Below are 20,528 nucleotides of genomic sequence, written 5' to 3' on the forward strand. Positions count from 1 at the left end.
ATATGCAAAGTCTACACTGCCAGAGAAAGACAAAAGTCAATATTCAAGAAGAGATCTCCTGTGGTCCTGAGTTACCCTGGAATCCATCCAAGATGGACAGCTGCCTGCCAGCCATCTGTAGCTCACACCTATCATCCAAGCTACTCCACAGGCTGAGATCTAAGGATAGAAGTTCGAAACCAGCCCCGGCAGGATAGTTTGTGAGACTGGATTAACTACTAAAAAGCCAGAAATAGAACTGTGGTTCAAGTGGTAGAGCCCTAGCCTTGACCAATAAAGCTCCGGGACAGCATACAGGCCCTGAATTCAAGCCCCAGAACTGGCACGCGCGCGCGCACGCGCACACACACACACACACACACACACGTGTGCGCGCGACAATTCCTCACACCCAAGACTGGTTGCAAAGGGGATGAAGATTCCCTAAGCTCCCCTTAAATGACACGTGGTGTTAGCTTTCTGTGAATGTGTCCAAAATACCTGGAAGAACAACTTATAGAAAACAATTCTTTATTTTGGTTCTAGATGACCCTGCCAGGGAGATGGGGAAAAAGTGGCAGAAGTAGTATCATGGTGGACAGGAAGCAGAAAGAGGAAGGAACCAGGGGCCAGATAGAATCTTCAAAGGCATGCCTCAGTGATTTACTTCCTCCATCTTAGCTCTGCCTCTTAAAATTTCTAGAACCTTCCAAGATAATACTACCAGCTAGGACCCTGGGATTCTATATTTGAGCCTTTTTTTGAGGGGGGGGGAGGAACCTTTCATATCTAAACAGTAACAGTAGCAATTTTCTCCATCTACCTAAGAGTCTCATTGTCTGCCTCATTAACAAACCGTATAGAAGAAATTTTACAACTAACTTGACTGGCAGGGAAACTGACCTAAGAAAGAGAGGCATGTTAGGGGAGGAGGGTAGAGGGATGCTAAGATGACTTTGTTCCATTTCTCTTAGGCTCTGTGTTCAGTAAGTACCCACCACGAAGGGGTTTAAGAAGGCCTAATTCTTCTATCGAGCTGCCCAGGAAGGATAGAGTTTGCTCGAGTCAAGAGGTATTGCATAATTCCTAGACCATTATTCCTTGCACCAACCATTACTTCTAGGAGAGGACAAGCCTGAGAAAATGATTGCTTACTGTGGTGGATAAAGGACTGCACCTAAGTTGACCTTGGGAAGGGAAATCACGTATTTGCATTCAATATCTATGTTTGTAAGCTGAAGATGATTATACTTACCTAATAAGATTGATATGAGAATCAATCAGTGTATTTTTGTATGAAGTACTTTAATAATTTCAGGTTTTATAGATTGCAAGCAACAAATCCTGGTTTATATCACTTTCCCCAGCTAGTCAATAGAAAACTAATCTTGGTTCCAATTGGGTGATTTCTGTGCTCTTGGTTCTTTTGTTTTTCCAGTCCTGGGGCCTGAATTTAGGGCCAGTACCTAGCTTTCAAATGTGTATTCCTAACAGATGAGCCAGGGAATAACCCAATCAAGCCAGAGTTTCCTACTTAATAGACAATACTTTATAAGTAATAATTGTTCTTTCTTGTGCCCTAAAGTGGATCGCAAATTATGGGCTAAAAAAACTGAAGATGGAGATTTTCCGAAGCATTGGTCCTATCTGCAGCCATCAAAAAGCAGGACAGAGGTCTGCCTCAGCCAGACACTGCAGCACTCTCCCCAGCATAACGGTCCACGTGAGTCTCAGTGCGGCCCCATGCTTTCCTCAGCACAGAGCAGATGTCATAGAGCTCGAGTCAAACCCCACCACTGGCTCAGACCTGGAATCAGGGCTAATTGGGAGGGGAGGGCTGGGTGAGGAGAGCTGAGACCTGGGTAGACAAAGCACTGAGGTGTTTATCTGCAATGAAGCAGCAAAAGGCCAGAAGTAAAGGTAGGGCTCAAGTGGTAGAACTTCATCAAAGCCATGAGTTCAAGCCATAAAGACAAAAAGGAAAAAGACAAAAGAAAAGGAAAATCAAGTCCCAGGGCCCTGAGATCACAGCACAGGCTAGATGGCCCTCCATAGTAACAAATGCAACTCAGGAATTGACTGACTCTGCTAGGTGCCAGCGAAGGGGATTTGACAGGAAGCAGCACGCCCTTCTCAAATCTTTTGTTTCTTTGATTTGACATCAGAACAATTGAGCACAAAATAGAAATCTGTTTCCCTCCCTGTCCTTATCAATATTAGAGGGAACTAAAAATACCAACAAAACTAACAATCACAAAAATTCATGGCTGTGTTAGCACCTGAGGTTAGCCATAAGCGTGAAATGTATGGGCTTTACTCTACCCCACCTTAAGCATTTTCTACTTTTAAGGAAATAAGCCAGGTACTAAAAAGAAAAAGAGGGCCAGGAGTTTGGCCTAATGGTTAAAGTGCTTGCCTAGCATGCATGAAGACCCGGGTTTGATTCCTCCGTACCACATACATAGAAAAAAGCCAGAAGTGGTGCTGAGGCTCAAGTGGTAGAGCTCTAGCCTTGAGAAAGTCCAAGGACAGTGCTCAGGCCCTGAGCTCAAGCCCAGGACTGGCAAAAAAAAAAAGAAAAAGAAAAAGAGCTTCTAAATAAACAAACAAACAAACAAACAAAACAGGCAGGACATGGTGGTATACATATGTAACCTCAGCACTAAAAGCTGAGACAGGAGAATCTTGAGTTCCAAGCCAGTTGCACATCAAGGCCCTATCTTAAAATTTCATTTATTAATGAATGAATTCAACAACTGCATGCCTCCCAGATGTTTGGACGGGCTTAGTTTTGTTCCATGCCAGTACTAGGGCTTGAACTCATGGATAAGATACTTTCCCTTCACTTTTCCACTCAAGATTTGTACTCTCCCACTTAAGCCACAACTCCACTTCCAGCCTTTTGCTGACTAATTGAAGCGAAAGAAAATTCAAACTGCGATCTTGAAAATCTAAGCCTCCTGATTAGCTAGGTTATCCTGGCGCAAGTCTGGCTGTCCGGGCAGTGGTGGATGACAAAGGGATAGGTGCTCTTAGGAGCTGGAGACTAGGAAGAACTGACTGATGGGTATTTGCCTTCGTTTAACCTTAACCAGGGTGTGGTGCGTCACCTGTGGTGGACGCTACGGGAGATGGAAACATACATCTCTAGCATGGAGATGCTTATACGGCGGTATGTGCAGAGGCTGCAGTGGCTGCTTTCCGGTGAGTCTGCCTATTGCCCTGAGAGGAAGAGGAAGGCTAACCCAGGAACCCCCAAATCAATCCTTCAGAGGCCCGACTCTCCCCAGCTGTCAAATCAAAAGATGAAGGACCCAAGAGCCATCCAGCTCTAACTTGAGTCCTGGGTTCAGAGGTCAGGCAAGGTGCTTCGGGACAGAAAGTTTGGGACCTTGGCATAGGAGGCTCAGAAAGAACAGTGCCTGTTCTGACCAACTCAGGGCCCTCTGCATGGGTCACCTTCCTGCAGGCATGAAGCAGCTCCTCTCATGGGTCTAGGTGAGTATTACCATGTCTTCCATGGAACTAACCATTGGTCAGGATGTGAAGTCCTGACCAGAAGGTGCCTTCCTGCTTTTTTGTTCTAGATATCCACAAGCTGCCACCAGACCAGGTGAATGCTCTGGGCTGTACTGGGCAGAGCAAGGATGGCATCCCAGAGATGCTAAGGGGTTCAGAGATAGTCTGTGTTGGGGTACCAATAGCTCACATGTGGAGGCCGCGATCTGAGGACTGAAGTTCAAAGCCAGCCTAGGCTGATCTCCAATTAACCAGCAAAAAACCAGAAATGGAGGTGTGACTCAATTGGTAGAGCACCAGACTTGAGAGGAAAAGCTAAACCAGACAGAGCTCAAGGCCTTGAGTTCAAGTGCGCATGCATGCGCACACACACACAGAGTAACAAATCAGAGCTGCAGTCATGGCTCAAGTGGTGAAGTGCCAGCCAAGCAAGCAAGCAAGCTGAGAAAGTTCAAGACCTTGAGTTCAAACTTCAATACTGGTAAAAAGAAAGTAGAGGAGAGTGAATCTGAAGCAAGGGAGGGAGAGGTTGGGTTGACAGCTAGAGAAAGATGAAAGGGCCTGGAGGGTTCCAGGCACAGCATGAAGGAAGGAATACAGCAAGTTGTGTGGGAGCCCCCAGGGCCCTGTGCGGGGACATTAGGTGTTGTCCCCTGTGTCCCTGCCAGTAGTGTGTAGTCATGGCTGCTGCTTTCCAAGGACTCTACAAGAGCCACAGGCTGGCGTCACTGCTGAGTCAGAGGCTTGGGTGAGATTAAAAGGGGGGAGCCTCTCCCCATTCCTAGTCCTGGTGACCATGGGGGAAGAGCTCAAGGCAAATCCCCCTTTCCTCTTCCTCTTCTTCTTCTTCTTCATCCTCTTGCTTTTCTTCCTCTTCCTCCACCCCTCCCCCTTCCTCCACCCCTCCCCCTTCCTCCTCTCCTACTTCTCCTCCTCCTCCTCCTCCCCCTCCTCCTCTTCCTCCTCCTCCTCCTTCTTCTTCTGTCCTGAGTGCTGTCCCCTACTTGCTCTGTTTGTGTGTGGGGGGTCGTGGGGCTTGAACTCAGCCTGGGCGCTGTCCCTGAGCGCTTCAGCTCAAGGCTTCTGCCCTACCTCAACATACTACTTGAGCCACACTTCCACCTTTTTCCTGGTTAATTGGAGACAAGGGTGTGGTTTGGGACCTTGAACCTCAGATCTCAGCTTCCTGAATATCTAAGATTACAGGCATGAACATTGGAGCCCAGCTCTGCTCCTTCTTTTGTGGAACAAGTTCCAAATTTCACACACAGGTCCACAACACTCAAACTTTGCAACTTACCCAGAGGCTTCCCTCCCTCCCTCATTCATTCATTCACTCAAGTAAATAATGCTCTCCTGCTAAGTGCTAGGAGAGAGAGAGAAGACAAATCCCAGCATGCTCTGTGAGCTTTCAGAGCCTATAGTCCAGGAAACAGGTGTTAATAACCCTAATTGTGGGATTACAGCTGTGTTCCACCACGCCCGGCTTCCCTCTTATCTTTTTTTTAACATGATCATTGTTATGGGGCACCCAGATGAGTTTTGGGTCCCAAACCTCCATTTCCTTTCTCTTGAGTTTTCCTGGAGAGGAGCTGATCCACTTTCTAGCACAGTCTGTTTTTTTTCCCCCCTGCTACCCCAGTGAGTCCCAGAGACATATTTCCACAACCCTGAACGCATCATCATCCTGTCTGCCTTTCCTTATCATCTCTGCTTCACCTTGTGAAGTCAGAAGGCCCAGAATTAGAAGCCTCTGACTGAAGTGTGGCCCAGAGGACTCGGGGAGGAACCTCAGCTCTGCCACTGCCAAATGGGGGGGGGGGCATCCTGAGCAAGTCATCCTCTGGGGTTCCCCAACCCTTGGGCCCCCTCCCTACTTTATCCCTCATCCCTTTGTTCACAAGTCTCTGCCCAACTTTGCTTTGTCCTCCATAATGGCTTTTGTTCACCTTGAACTTCGCTCATCAGACAACAGGTGTGTTAAACACAACCACCTTGAGGAAGGACCCCTTCCTCACTCCTTTCCAACCTCTGTCCTCACCCATCTCTGAGCAGGGAGCCGCCGGCTGTTTGGTGCCATCTTGGAGAGCAGGGTGTGCATTGTGCTGGACATGTCTGGGTCCATGGGGCCCTACCAGCAGCAGGTGAAGTCAGAGCTGGTCCTGCTCATTTGGGAGCAACTGCGGAAGCACTGTGACAGGTAGGAGGCAGCATGGCAGGTGGGTGGGGCCAGCGCTGCGGGTGGGTGGAGCCAGTACTGAGAGGTGGAGCCAGTGTTCTAGGTGCAGTTGGTGCTTCAGGGGTGGAGTCAGCATTATGGGTGGAGTCCTGCTGTGGGCGGAGTCATCCCTGTGGATGGGTGGAGTCTGCGCTGAAGGGGTGGAGTCAGCATTATGGGTGGAGTCCTGCTGTGGGCGGAGTCATCCCTGTGGATGGGTGGAGTCTGCACTGAAGGGGTGGAGTCAGTGTTGTGGGTGGGTGGGGTCTGTGCTCTGGGTGGAGTCATCCTTGTAGGTAGGTGGAGTCCACGCTGTGGGAGGAGTCAGTGCTGTGGCAGGGTGGAGCCAGCGTGGGGTGGGTGGGTCAGAGCTGTGCGGTGGTAGAGTCAGCAATTGGGTGGGTCGAGCCAGGAAGGTCAAGGGCAGTTTCCTGAGCTGCCCTGGCCAGGCACACTGCCAGAGCTCCAAGAAGCCTGGAAGGTTCTGGATGGCATATTGAGCAGGAAAGAGCACTCTACTCTCCCTCCCTACAGAAGGAAAGTAAAGTTGCCACCATGTGGCTTTGAACTTTTTTTTTTGAGTGTTGAGAATGGACCCCACGGCCTTGTACAAGCTAGACAAGTGCTCTACCACCAAACTACACACCAGTCTCTGAACTGGAATTCTTGTGTGTGTTGCTGATTTCAGGACTGGTTCAAGGGGCTGTCCCTTTGCTTTCTTCTCAAGGCTGGCACATGACCACTTGAGCCACACCTTAACTTCCAGCTTTTTGCTGGTTAATTGAAGATAAGAGTTTCAAGGACTTTTCTGTTCTGAGTAGCTAGGACTTCAGATGTGAGCCAGCAGTGCTGAGCCTTGAAATCTATCTGTATCCAGAATCTTCAGGGTAGACCCTCTCACTCTAGGGTGAACTACAGCCCTCCTCAAGGGGCCACAGGGCTCATTCTAGGGCTCTTACGCAGTGGGTGTGAGAATCCTCTCAGAAGTGACTTCCTGGGCTCCAGCCTGGTATAACCACTCTCTGTCACCACCTCCTTATCCTCCTCTCCAGTTTTAACCTGCTCAGCTTTGCAGAGAATCTACAGCCATGGAAGGAGGCTTTGGTAGAGACCACAGAGGCAGCGTGTCGTGAGGCCATGCGATGGGTGACTCACCTGCAGACTCAAGGGAGTACCTCAATCTTGTCAGCCTTACAGGCAAGTACCTCCATTAAACCTGACCCTGTAGCAAAGGGAGCCACAAACGCTTCCCTCACAGCATGAGACATTTCAGAATTCATCCTCACCTGTTACCACTTGAGCCACACCTCTTCATTAGTGATAGATGTCTCATAGACTTTCCTGCTGGAGCTACCTTTGAATCTTGATCCTCAAGATCTCAGCCTACTAGGTTAGCTAGGATTACAGATAAGATCTACCACTGCATTTTATCTTCCTTTAAAAAACCCAGTAAGAGCCAGGCATCAGTGGTTCACACCTTTAATCCCAGCTACTCAGGAGGCTGAGATAAGGCTGCTCCCTTGTTCCTCCTTTCTGTGTGCTCTCAGAAAGCCTTCAGTTTCCATGATGTACAAGGATTGTACCTTCTGACCGATGGGAAGCCAGACACAAGCTGCAGATTTGTCCTTAACTCCGTCCAAAAGTTCCAGAATGACAAAGACATAAAGGTGCACACAATCTCCCTGAACTGCAAAGACAGGTGGGCCAAGTTGCTTTCCCTAAATTGCATGTCATAGAGAGAGGTCTGGGTTCCTCGGCTAATCCTGGGCCTCCCTTAGCTAAGGGTGTCCTGTGTCAAGACATTGCTTTGCCAGAGGCCTAAGCAGATGCTACAAAAGAAAGCCCCTTGCACTGGGCACAACTGGCTCACACCTGTAATCCTAGCTACTCAGGAGGCTAAAATCTGAGGAACATGGTTTGAGGCCAGCCCGGGCAGTGAAGTCCATGAGACTCTCATCTCCAATGATCCACCAGGAAACCGGAAGTGGTGCTGTAGCCTTAAGCCGAAGAGCTCAGGGACAGTGACCAGGTCCAGAGTTCAAGCCCCAGTAACAGCACCAAAAAGAAAAAGAAGGAAAAAGAGTTTCTATGCTAGCCAAGGCCCAGGGCCAGGACACCTTCTGAAGTTTCCCTTATGGGCCTAGAGGATCTCAGCCAGTCTCCCTCCACCTATAGGAGCCCATGAGACCTTTGTACTTCTTTCAGAGCTGCAATTGAGTTCCTGAAGAAGCTGGCTGCCCTCACTGGGGGCCGTTACCACTGCCCTGTGGGTGAGGATATCCTCTGCCAGATTCATGAGCTGCTCACGAGAGGCTTCATCCTTGACACGGTATGTTGCCAGCTGCTGAATGAGTGAGTCCATCCCATGAAATGACCACCAGTGGGGCTGGGAATGTGTCCTAGGGGTAGAATGCTTGCCTAGCAAGCATGCAGCCCTGGGTTCGATTCCTCAGTACAACCTACACAGAAAAAGCCAGAAGGGGTACTATGGCTCAAGGGTAAAGAACTAGCCTTGAGAAAGCCCAAGGACAGTGTCCTTGGGTTCTCAGCTTAAGACCTTGTGAGCCCAAGTGATGGGCTCACGAGAGGCTTCATCCTTGACACGGTATGTTGCCAGCTGCTGAATGAGTGAGTCCATCCCATGAAATGACCACCAGTGGGGCTGGGAATGTGTCCTAGGGGTAGAATGCTTGCCTAGCAAGCATGCAGCCCTGGGTTCGATTCCTCAGTACAACCTACACAGAAAAAGCCAGAAGGGGTACTATGGCTCAAGGGTAAAGAACTAGCCTTGAGAAAGCCCAAGGACAGTGTCCTTGGGTTCTCAGCTTAAGACCTTGTGAGCCCAAGTGATGGGCAGGTAGCTTAGGGAGTGTGAGGAAAACTGTCTTTTCGGTGGATGCCTATTGCTTAAAACCACTTTTTGATGGTGGCATGGCTCAGGCTTAGGAATAGGGAACTGTGTTGGCATACAGTGTAAGGTTTTGTCTTAAACTAGTTTCTTTTTAATATGGAATTATGACATGCCCCAGACTGTGCAAGAAATAGCAGAGGATGGACTGGGAATGTGGCATTTATGAAGCCCTGGGTTTGATTCCTCAGTACCACATATATAGAAAGGCCAGACATGGTGCTGTAGCTCAAGTGGTAGAGTAATAGTCTTGAGCTAAAGAAGCTCAGGGACAGTACCCAGGCCCTGAGTTCAAGCCCCAGGACTGGCAAGAAAAGAAAAGAAAAGAAAGAAAGAACAGAGGGTGTGGATATGTTTTGAGATTATTCATGAACTGTTCATTCATCATCTTTTAAAATTGCCTTATGGGGCCGAGAGTTTGGCCTAGTGGTAGAGTGCTTGCATAAAGACCCAGGTTTGATTCCTAGGTATCACATACACAGAAAAGGCTGGAGGTGGTGCTGTGGCTCAAGTGGTAGAGTTCTAGCCTTGAGAAAGCCCAAGGACAGTGCTCAGGCCCTGAGTTTAAGCACCAGAACTGGCAAAAACAAAAACAAAAAAAATACCTAATGTAAATGCAGTTCAAAGATCATCTTGGTTGACTACTCTTCTTCCTCACACTAATTATTCAAAGTTCTCCTGGGTAGATTGGCTTCTCAGATAGGTGATGGGCTTCCCAGCCCCGGAAGTATTCAAGCTGAAGTCCTGCATGGAAGCTACATTCATTCATTCTTAAAACTAGAAATTGAAAGCCCAGTGCTACTTGTGAGGCTGAGATGATAGAATCAGGGTTCAAAGCCAGCCCAGGCAAGAAATACCCGTGAGACCCTTCTCTTCCAATAATCACCAAAAAGCTGGAAGTGGAGGTGTGTCTCAAGTTGTAGATCTCAAGTCTTGAACAAAAAGGCTAAGGGAGAGCATAAGTCTCCGAGTTCAAGTCCCAGTGCAAAACTTTAGACAATTTTAAACGTTTACATCCTATCTAATCATTTAATAGTCTAAAATCACACTCATCTCCCCTTTCCAAGGACCCTGCACTGCCATGCTTCGAAGGAGATGACTTAAAAAAACTAGCCCAGGAGATCAACAAAGCCAGAACCTTCCTAAGGCAAGCCCAGTTCTTCAGGTATGCCATTAGCAGCCTCTCCCACCTGAGCCCCAGGCCCCACTGAGACCAGGCCCACTCTGGTTATAACACCCTTATTCTGTAAGAACTTGCCATGTTTCTCCCTGCCAGGCCCAGAAATATGGGCCTCAAGGAAAACCATCTTTCTTCATCTCCTGCCTACCAGATCTCAACTCCAAAAGAACATGAACACAGAACCCAAGACTGGGCTTTGCTAAAAAGATGGGCTCAGGTAAGAGGGTAGGATGGACTGACTTCTCATGCTAAGGGTCAAGCCACATACTCTCTTTCCTAGAAAGGGAGAAATTGCCAGGCACCCATGGCTCATGCGTGTAATCCTAGCTACTGAGGAAGCTGAGACCTGAGGATTGGGGATTAAAGCTAGCCCAGGCAGGAAAGTCTGTGAGACTTTACCTCTGCTAAACTACCAAAACAAAGTTGGAAGTGGAGAGCTGTGGCTCAAGTTGTAGAGCACTAACCTTGAACAAAGAAGTTCAGGGAGGGGGCTGGGAGTTTGGCCTAGGGGTAGAGTGCTTGTCTAGCATGTACGAAGACCTGGGTTTGATTCCTCAGTACCACCTACATAGAAAATGCTGGAAATGGTGCTACAGTTCAAGTGGTAGAGCTCTAGCCTTGAAAAGGTCCAAGGAGAGTGTTCAGGCCCTGAGTTCAAGACCCAGTTCTGGCAAAAAAAAAAATTAAAAATAAAAGCATATCCTCTTATCCGGGCATGGTGGCTCACACCTGTAATCCTAGCTATTCAGGAAGCTGAGATCTGAGGATCAAGGTTCAAAGCCAGGCACAAAAGGACCTGAGACTCTTATCTCCAATTAACCTCTAGAACAAGAAATGGGACTTGGCTCAAGGGTAGCGTGGTAGCCTTGGGCTGAAGAGCTCAGGGACAGCACCCAGGCCCAGTTCAAGTCCCATGACCGATCAAAAAAAAAAAAAATTCAGGGACAGCACCCAGACCCCGAGTTCAAGCCCCAAGACTGGCACAAAAATAAAAAATGAAAGGAGGAATCATAAATTATGATTCCTTTAAACAGAAAGCCTATTCCATGAATGGTCCAGAGAATCACTCACTAAGCATATCATAGCTTAGTGAATAGAGGTAGAATAACATAGAAAGCTGTGGCGTAGTTTACGCCTATACTCCTAACTACTTAGGAGGCTGAGATCTGAGGATCACAGTTTTAAGCCAGGTTGGAAAATCCATGAGACTTATCTCTAATTAACCACCAAAATGCCGGAAGTAGAACTGTAGTTAAAGTGGTTAAGGAGGGGCTAGCCTTGAGCATAAAAAAAAGAAAGAAAGAAAGAAAAGCTCAGGGATATCCAGTTCCTGAGTTCAAGCCCCAGGACTGGTGTGCGCGCACACACACACACACACACACACACACACACACACACACACACACACACACACACACACACAGAGTACCCTATAGGTTATGTACAGAAAAACACCATTCCAGGCTGCAAGATGGCCTGAATACTGAGAAGGCTTTTCATGTATGGGACCATCCATCATGCTACTCTCTCTCTCCTGCCCTGTCCCCCAACACTTTAGACAAAAAGTTGTCACTCAGTACAAAACTTCACATGGAACTCCCTGCCTAGAAGCTTCTCTTTCTTGACACCTCTTCCTAGTGACATCTCATCCACCAAGGCACAGTTCACATGACATCAGCTCTACTGGGAAAGTTTCCTAGCATATAGCTAGAGTGGGGAACTTCCAGGCAGAATTAGAAGCTTCCAGCCTTCCTATCTTAGCATTCTACTTGGCCATGCTCCTTTGTTACTTGAGTTTCCTGTTCAATTATCTGTTTCCCTTAACCTTGGTACTCTCAAAAGGAGGCTGCTATTCTTACCATCTATGTGCCCCTAGAACCTGCTAGAACCTGCTGGAGCCTGCTAGAACCTAGCAAGCAAGGTGAACATTGAGCTGTGTGTGAAGACACAACTCTGGAAACCAGCCAGATGAGGCTACTTCCTCCAAGTCTTCTGTGTGTACTCCTCCCTCAGTGTTCCATGATCAAGGCAAAGTCACTGTCAACCCATCTTGGAGGTAGAAGAAACAACAGAGCCTCATGACCACCCTGCACCCCTAACCAAACTGAAGACATCTCTGGAAGTCAGTCAAGAGCAGATGCTCTGCTCAAGCTGATGAAAGCCAGGTTGCATCTAGTGGGCCTAGCCCACTATTTATCTATGAAATAGAGGTGTCATGTATGATGTCATTTTCAAATTTTTTTTAAAGAATTCTCATTTCATTAATATGGCTGAAGTGACCTGACTTTGATCACGTGATCATGTCAAGTGATCTGTGTGTGTGTGTGTGTGTGTGTGTGTGTGTGTGTGTGTGTGTGTGTGTGTAAAGTCTGAGTGAGATAAAAACTATCCAGTATAGGGCTGGGAGTTTGGCCTGGTGGTAGAATGCTTGCCTAGCATGCATGAGACCTGGGTTCGATTCCTCGGTACCACATACACAGAAAAAGCCAGAAATGGTGCTGTGGTCCCAAGCCCTCGCCTTGAGGGAAAAGCCCAAGGACAGTGCCCAGGCCCTGAGTGAAAGCCCCAGGACTGGCAAAAACAAACAAAAAACTATCCAGTATATATAAAGAACTTTAAAATAAAATGTCTGCACAACTACTTAAAGATAATTTTTTTTTTTGCCTATCCTGGGGCATGTACATAGGGCCTGGGTACTGTCCTTGGGCTTTCTCAAAGCTAGCTCTCTACCACTTGAGCCACAGTGCCATTTCCTGCTTTTACTGAGTATGTGGTTCCAAGAAATCGAAGCCAGGTCTTGGTGCATGTTAGGTAAGTACTCTACCACTAGGCCACACTAGCAGCCCATGAAGATAATTTTGTTTAACTATCACTAAGCTAGGTGTAAGTGGCTCAGTCCTGTAACCCTACTTAAGAGATCTGAGGACCACAGTTCAAAGCCAGCCAGGGCAGGAGCCTCCAAGAGATTCTGATGTCCAGTTAACTACCAAAAAAGCCAGTGGGTGAGGCACTGGTGGCTCATGCCTACAATCCTAGCTACTCAGGTGTTGGGCCTGATCTCCTCCATCTCTGAGGCCTGTTCATCATTCCAGCTCAGCGGCCATTAATGGGCTTTGGCCAGGTATTTCTCGCAGTCCTTGCATACCTCTCTTGAGGCATCTCTATGTACGTGATTCAACTGAGCCTGCATGCTTTCCTGCACTGGTCCCACCTAGTACCTAAACATTTGCCCTGGGATTGGGAGTTTGGCCTAGTGGTAGAGTGCTTGCCTAGCATGCATGAAGACCCGGGTTCGATTCCTCGGTACCCCACATACATAGCAAACAGCCAGAAGTGGTGCTGAGGCTCAAGTGGTAGAGTGCTAGCCTTGAGAAAGTCCAAGGACAGTGCTCAAACCCTGAGCTCAAGCCCAGGACTTCCAAAAATAAATAAATAAATAAAGTTTGCCCTGACCCTTAGTGATAGCACGGTGGCCCTCTTCCTATTGGCTAGCTTCCCAGTTCCCACCCTCTCTTTCCCCAACAGTATATAATAAAAGAGAGATCTGCTGCACTTTCATGGCTGACACAGCTCCTGGCTCAGTGTGGTTTCTTCCCCCAGTAATTGGGGGAGGGCTGGGTCATCGATACTTGCCATCTCCCTCGGCTCTGGGGGGACTTCAGGCTGGCCCTGGGTGTCCCTCTAATACCTGTGTTGCTCAAGAGCAGCAACACTCAGGAGGGTCAAATCTGAGGATCACAGTTCATAGCCAGTTTGGGCTGGAAAGTTTGTGAGACTCTTATCTCCAGTTAACCCCCCAAAACCCAGAAGTGGCACTGTAGCTCAAAGGATAGAATACCAGGCTTGTGTACAAAAGCAAAGAGACAACAGCCAAGTCCTGAGTTTGTCTCAGTATTGGAAAAAGAAAAAATAAAATTAAAAAAAAGCACTCTATTGGAAATTTACCAAGTGTCCATTGAGTCAATAAATTGTGATATATTTGTACAGTGGCAAAGTACACACCAACAGAAAGAGAATAAACTCCAGTCATATTCAACAAGGAAGGAAGGGAGAAAGGGAGGGAGGAAGGGCAATGGAAAGGGGAAGGAAGGGAAGAAGACCACAATAGACACAATCACACTCCCTACATGTTCCATGGGCTACTATGTATCATGCTGGAATTCTGCCAGCAAGAAGGCCGCCACTAGGTAATGGTCTCCTGACCTGGTTACCTCCTACACTATGAGCCAAAATGTCCTCCTAAAGTCACTCGGTTTCAGCTTCACATATCAGACTAAACCAGGAGATGGAACAAGCCCATGATCCTAGCTTGAGCTCAGGGCCTGAGCACTATCCTTGGACTTTCTCAAGGCTAGAGCTCTACCACTTGAGCCTCAGCACCACTTCCGGCTTTTTTCTATGTATGTGGTACTGAGGAATTGAACCCAGGTCTTCGTGAATGTTAGGCAAGCACTTTAACCACTAGGCCAAACTCCCCGCCCAACAAGCTCCTTCTTTGACCAAACTGGCTGTGCTCAGAGAGATAGTGATGACCACAAGCTTGGGCCTGATGAATGTCAGTCTGCTTGATCTTGGATGGTTGTCTTTCAGGATCACTATATATAGAGAGAAAAAGCATCCGCAGCGATTGTATTAGCTTGCTAAAGTTATTATAACAAATGTTATAAGCCAAGTAGCTTTAAAAAAAAAAATAATGCTAGGTGTGGTGGCTCACGCCTGTAATCCTAGCTACTCAGGAGGCTACGATCATGGTTCAAAGCCAGCCTGGGCACTAAAGAATGTGAGACTTGGTGCCGGGAGTTTGGCCTAGTGGTAGATTGCTTGCCTTGCATGCATGAAGACGCGGGTTCGATTCCTCAGTACCACATACATAGAAAAAAAGCTGGAAGTGGTGCTGAGGCTCAAGTGGTAGAGCTCTAGCCTTGAGAAAGTCCAAGGACAGTGCTCAGGCCCTGAGCTCAAGCCCAGAACTGGCAAAAAAAAAAAAATGAATGTAAGACTCTTATCTCCAATTAATCTGTCCAATTAAATGGGGGGGGGCTGTGGCTCAAGGGGTAGGGCAGTAGCCTTGAGCTGAATTGCTCAGGGACAATGCCCAGGCCCAGAGTTCAAATCCCGTGACCTACAAAAAAAAACAGGCACTTATAAATGGCTCATGCCTGTTATCCTAGCTACTCAGGAAGCTGAGATCTGAGGAGCATAGTTCAAAGCCAGCCAAGACAGGAAAATTCATGAGACTCTTACCTTCAATTAACCACCAAAAACCCAGAAGTGGATCTGTGGCTCAAGTGGTAGACCACTAGCGTTGAGCAAAAAAAATCTCAGGGACAGCATCCATGCCCCCCCTCCCCATATACACACACTCCTAGTAGTAGCAGAGCCATACTCCTTCCAGAGGTCTTTTTCTAGTAGTTTCTATGGTTGATAGTCTCACAAAATGTTCTCCCTCTGTACATGTCTGTGCCTAAATTCCACTTCTTAGAAAATGGAGTTGGGCTGGGAATGTGGCTTCGTGGTAGAGTGCTTGCCTAACATGCATGAAACCCTGGGTTCCATTCCTCAGTACCACATAAATAGACAAAGCTGGAAGTGGCGCGCTGTGGCTCAAGTCATAGAGGGCTAGCCTTTAGCAAAAAAGTTCAAGAACAGTGTCTAGGCCCTGAGTTCAAGCCGTAGTATTGGCACCCAAAAAGAGCATCAGGGTTGAAGGCATGGCTCAGTTCATAGAAAGAAAAAGCAACTCCAGATTCCCCGTCTTTATGACGATATCATTTATAGAGGAGTACTGTATCCTGACCCCATCTTAACTCCTCACCTCCAAACTGATTTACTTTTTTTAAAAAGGGGGATCACGGCCAGGAGTTTGGCCTAGTGGTTAAAGTGCTTGCCTAGCATGCATGAAGACCCGGGTTCAATTCCTTGGTACCACATACACAGACAAAAGCTAGAAGTGGTGCTGAGGCTCAAGTGGTAGAGCTCTAGCCTTGAGAAAGTCCAAGGACAGTGCTCAGGCCCTGAGCTCAAGCCCAGGACTGGCAAAAAAAAAAAAAAAAAAAAAAAAAGGGGGGGGATCGCATTCTGAGGTACTAAGGGTTAGACTTTCAATGTATGAACTGTGCAAGAGACTCAAAACAACAGTTGTGTTGTTACCCAGGCTTCTTACAAGCCAACACCAGCAGCCGGCATTACGGATGACAGATGCAATGGACTTGCCCGTGGAAAAGGAAGAGGATTGTCTTGGTGAATAGAACGGACCAGAGGGCGGGGAGTTTGGCCTAGTGGTTGAGTGCTTGTATGAAGACAATTCCTTGGTACTGCATAGAAAAAAAAAAGCTGGAAGTTTGGGCTGGGAGTATAGCCTAGTGGTACAGTGTTTGCTTAGCATGCAGGAATCCCTGGGTTCAATTCCTTGGTACCACATACTCAGAAAAGGCTGGAAGTAGTGCTGGGACTCAAGCGGCAGAATGCTAGCCTTGAGCAAAGCATGTCCAAGGACAGTGCTCAGGCCCTGAGCTCAAGCACCAGGACTAGCAAAAAGAAAAAAGCTGGAGGTGGTGCTGTGACTCAAAGGGTAGAGTTCTAGCCTTGAGAAAGCCCAAGGACAGTGTTCAGAACCTGAGTTCAAGTCCCAGAACGACAGAGAAGAAGAAGAAGAAGAAGGGGGGGGAGGAGGAGAAGAAGAAGAAGAAGAGGAGGAAGAGGAAGGGGGAGGGGGAGAGAAGGGGGAGGAGAAAAGGAGGAGGAGAGGGGGAAGAGGAGGTACCAGAAGCTGGGTACCAGTGGCTCATCCCTATAATCCTAGCTACTCAGGAGGCTGAGATATGAGGATTGTGGTTCAAAGCCAGCCCAGGCACAAACCCCAATTAATCACTAGAAAACGTGAGGTAGAACTGTGGCTCCAGGGGTAAGGCGGTAGCCTTGAGCTGAAGATCTCAGGGACAGTACCCAGTCCCAGAGTTCAAGCCCCAAGCCCCACCCAAAAAAAGTCAGAAGTGGAGATATGGCTCAAGTGGTAAATCACCAGCTTTGAATTTACAAAAAAACTAAGGTATAGCACATAGGACCTGAGAGCAAGGCCTAGTACCCATGCAAAAGAAGGAGGAGGGGTAGGAGGAGGAAGAAGAGAAGAGGTAGAGGAGGATGACAATGATGAAGATGGGGGGGAGGCGGGAGAGGGAGGAGAAGGATGGAGAGGAGGAAGAGAAGCAGCCCATAGATAGATCAGAGCCCCAGGCTTGTGTAATCATCTGAGGGGCTGTGTTTGAATACCAACTTCTCCTAAAGTGATTGTGTACCACTGTGGGCAGTTCCCATGTTCCGCATTTTGCATGTATGGTATCATGTAACCATTATCTCAGTCACATATGTACAGTAGACCCTGTTTCCGATTTAGCTTGGGTACTGTCTCTTACGTTTTTCAATAAAAGTCTAGTTCTTTACCACTCGAGTCACACAGCCCCATTTCTGCCTTCTGCCGTGTGTGTGTGTGTGTGTGTGTGTGTGTGTGTGTGTGTGTGTGTGTGGTGAACTGGAGATAGGAATTTCATGGACTTTTCTGTCCAACCTGATTTCAAATTGTGATCCTCATATCTCAGCCTCTTGAATAAGTACAATTACGGGTGTAAGCCACCAATATTTAACTGACCCTCTTTACCTGTGCACATCAACTCTTTTTTTTCTGGACCTGTTTTCCTGTCTCTAAAATTGGATTAAAACAATCATAAAGATCAAACAACCTTTTGGCACATAGGGTGAAGCAGAATCAAGACAGTCTGTCTTCCATTCCATGCCCACAAGCTTGTTCATTCAGTGGAGATTTCTTTCAGCTACCCTCTTCATACACAGTCACACTTGGATGGGCTGTTGGGTGTACACTTGTCCCTCTGCTGCTGTCACTTGAGATTGAACTTCCCAGGGATAATGGGGCCCCTGAATCCTCAGTATAGGGAAAAACACTCAAGTACCCCTTGAACATAGAATGAAGGGTGTGGTGAGCAGATGAACGCAGGGATGGGCAGAAGAAAGAAAAAGAGAAGCGAGGGGAAGACAGAAGGCAGGGAGGGAGGGAAGAAGTGGGGCTATGATTTGATGAATCCAGAGAATTTTGAATGGACAGATGCAAAGACAGAATGACAGACTTTAATAGGAGGTGGATAGACAACGCGATAAAAGTAGAAGGACGGATGAATGGCTAACGAGATGGCTCAGAGAACAGGTGGAGTCTGAATAGTTGGAGGAGAAGAAGCAGGAGGGAGAGAAAGGAGGAATGAAGACAAGCTACATAAGGAGCTTGAGGGAAAATGGATCTCAGGCGGCAGGTGGGGAAACACTGGAGGTCATAGGCAAGAGGGCAATGCAGGCAGGACACGGGTGGAGGAGGGCAGGACACGGGTGGAGGACAGGGTCCGACCGCTGGGCCTTCTCTCTGCCTCCAGGAACCAGGCTCATTTCACAGTCAAGGGAATATGACAACCTGAGGGCTCCACCTCCCAGAGGAGCTTGTTCAGTGCTACGGTGAGGGAGGGGTGAGGGGCGGGGCCCCGAGGGGGCGGGGCCTCGAGGGGCGGGGCGTTCGGGTGAGGCTTGGCTCGGAGTTGGGAGGGGTGTCGGTGGGGCGTGGCTTAACTCGAGGGGCGGGGCCGTTGCCTAGCTCCGCGCAGTCCTGGGCGCTGTGACCCGCGCAGCGGCCGGAGAACGCAGCGCCGCTGGAGCCCAGGCCAGGTGAGCACAGCCGGGAGATGAGATGTGGACAAGGGAAGGGAGGACAGCGGTCCCAGGACCTGCCCGCCAGCTGGCCGGGCCAAGCTGGAGTGAGGGGGGGCGGGGCATCGCTCTTTCCTGACATCATGGTCTCAGATCGGCCCATTCTTTCACCAGATTCCATTCTGGGGTCCACCATGGATCTGGAATCGAACTCACTAAGCCCCTGTAATTGTGCCTAGCGATCTCTGGGACTCGGTTTCCACCTCTGGATGACGGGGAACCAGTAGTAGCCTCTGCTTCCCCAGGAAAATGAAATGCAGCCTCTAGAGTCAGCCCTGCCCCTGGCCAGAGCACCCGTGTGACTCCACCCACTCAGCGTCTTTGTGCTGCCCTACTGTGTGCAGTGTGCAGGCACTGTTCGGCGTCTGTGACCCCCCCCCCCCCGAGCAAATCCCTTGTGCCGTGTGCATTCTGTTGGTTTGCAAAGTGCTGTGGCGTCTCTTCTCTAAGCACCAACCTGTTGGGCAGACAGAGCACCCGAGGTCACTGGGGCTGTGGATACTGAAGTCCAATGAGGGTCTCAGGGCACACTCAGAGGATGGGCCGCCAAGACCAGACCCCCGCGCTCTGCCACAGCAATTCCTTCCATAGGACAATGCTGAGCTGGTACTGGTGGCTCATGCCCTAATCTCAGCTACTCAAGAGGCTGAGATATGGATAACTGGTTTGAAAAGTCTGAGAGATTCCATCTCCAATTAACCAGCAACATGCTGGACTGGAGGCATGGATCAAGTAGTGGGGCTCGGAAGAGGAGGACTCCATGGGTGGGGGTTGTATCTTCTACCTTCCATGGCTCATTTCTCTGCTGATTTGGGTTCTATTCCTCAGTGCCACATACACAGACAAAGCTGGAAGTGGCTCTGTGGTTCAAGTGGCAGAGCACTAGTCTTGAGCAAAAAAATGTCCAAGAACAGTGTCCAGGCCCTGAGTTCAAGCCCCAGGACTGACAAAAGAGAGAAAAAAAAAAAGCCAGAAGGGTACCTAGGGTTCAAGTGGTAGGGCAGCAGCCTTGAGAGAAAAGACGAAGGGACAGTGCCCTGGCCTGAGTTCAAGCCCCAGTTCTGATACAAAAGAATAAGAAAGAAAGGGGGAAGGAGGAAAGAAGGAGGAAGGAGAAGAAAGAGAGTTCTTATGACTGTCAGCATCATCAACCATGAAGCCTATCAGTCATTCAGTCACTTAAGGAACATCTGCCATATCTCACAGCCATTACAAATGGCATAACAGAGACTTAATTACTTGTGTAATTAATGCCTGGTGCACAGTACGACTCCTTTTCCCTCTCCTTCCATCTCCCTCCCGCCCTTCTTCATACTGAGCTTTGAACTCAAGGCTAGCACTCTATTACTTATGCCACAGCTCCACTTCTGGTTCTTTGGCAGTTTATTGAAGATGAGTGTCTGATGGACTTCCTCTGGTGGGCTTTGAACTGTGATCCTCAGATCTCAGCTTCCTGAGTAGCTAGGATTACAGGTGTGACCCACCAGCACCTGGCTTCTCTCTCTTCTTCCTGCTTCCCCTCCTCTTCCACTTCCTTTTCCTCTTCTCCAAAAGTCCTTATACATCATCCATTAGAAAGTTCCAGTCAGGGGCCAGGAGTTTGGCCTAGTGGTAGAGTGCTTGCCTAGCATGCACAAAGACCCCAGTTCGATTCCTTGGTACCACATACTTAGAAAACGCTGGAAGTGGTGCTGAGGCTCAAGTGGTAGAGCTCTAGCCTTGAGAAAAATCCAAGGACAGTGCTCAGGCCCTGAGCTCAAGCCCAGGACTGGCAAAAAAAAAAAAAAGTTCCTCCCAGTCTGGTGAGTTTCACTGGACACACGGACACAGTGACTATTGCTTCCAGCCAGCTCCTTCTTGTCTACAGGGGGACTGGGCTTGGGAAGTCAGAAATGCAGTACAAATCTGTCATGTGGCCTGATGTGGGGCACCCATTTCTCCAGCTATAAAGTTCAAAGCAT

At 48.4% G+C, this 20,528-nt stretch overlaps 1 protein-coding gene across 1 annotated transcript in view; it reads left to right on the forward strand.

Moving 5' to 3' along the window:
- The window catches only part of Vwa3a (von Willebrand factor A domain containing 3A), a 53,913-nt gene extending 41,795 nt beyond the window's left edge, over positions 1-12,118 (forward strand). The window contains exons 26-35 of the mRNA XM_090357824.1: positions 954-1,051; positions 1,565-1,702; positions 3,075-3,183; positions 5,554-5,698; positions 6,769-6,913; positions 7,264-7,415; positions 7,922-8,045; positions 9,692-9,789; positions 9,956-10,021; positions 11,681-12,118. Of these exons, the coding sequence (XP_090213950.1) occupies positions 954-1,051; positions 1,565-1,702; positions 3,075-3,183; positions 5,554-5,698; positions 6,769-6,913; positions 7,264-7,415; positions 7,922-8,045; positions 9,692-9,789; positions 9,956-10,007 (1,061 nt within the window). The 3' untranslated portion in view covers positions 10,008-10,021; positions 11,681-12,118. The remainder of the gene's footprint in view (positions 1-953; positions 1,052-1,564; positions 1,703-3,074; positions 3,184-5,553; positions 5,699-6,768; positions 6,914-7,263; positions 7,416-7,921; positions 8,046-9,691; positions 9,790-9,955; positions 10,022-11,680) is intronic.
- Positions 12,119-20,528: the final 8,410 nt, after the last annotated feature.

This window comes from Megascapheus bottae, chromosome 25, assembly GCF_031878675.1.
Source record: "Megascapheus bottae isolate mThoBot1 chromosome 25, mThoBot2.hap1, whole genome shotgun sequence".
In the NCBI taxonomy this organism is placed as follows: domain Eukaryota; kingdom Metazoa; phylum Chordata; class Mammalia; order Rodentia; family Geomyidae; genus Megascapheus; species Megascapheus bottae.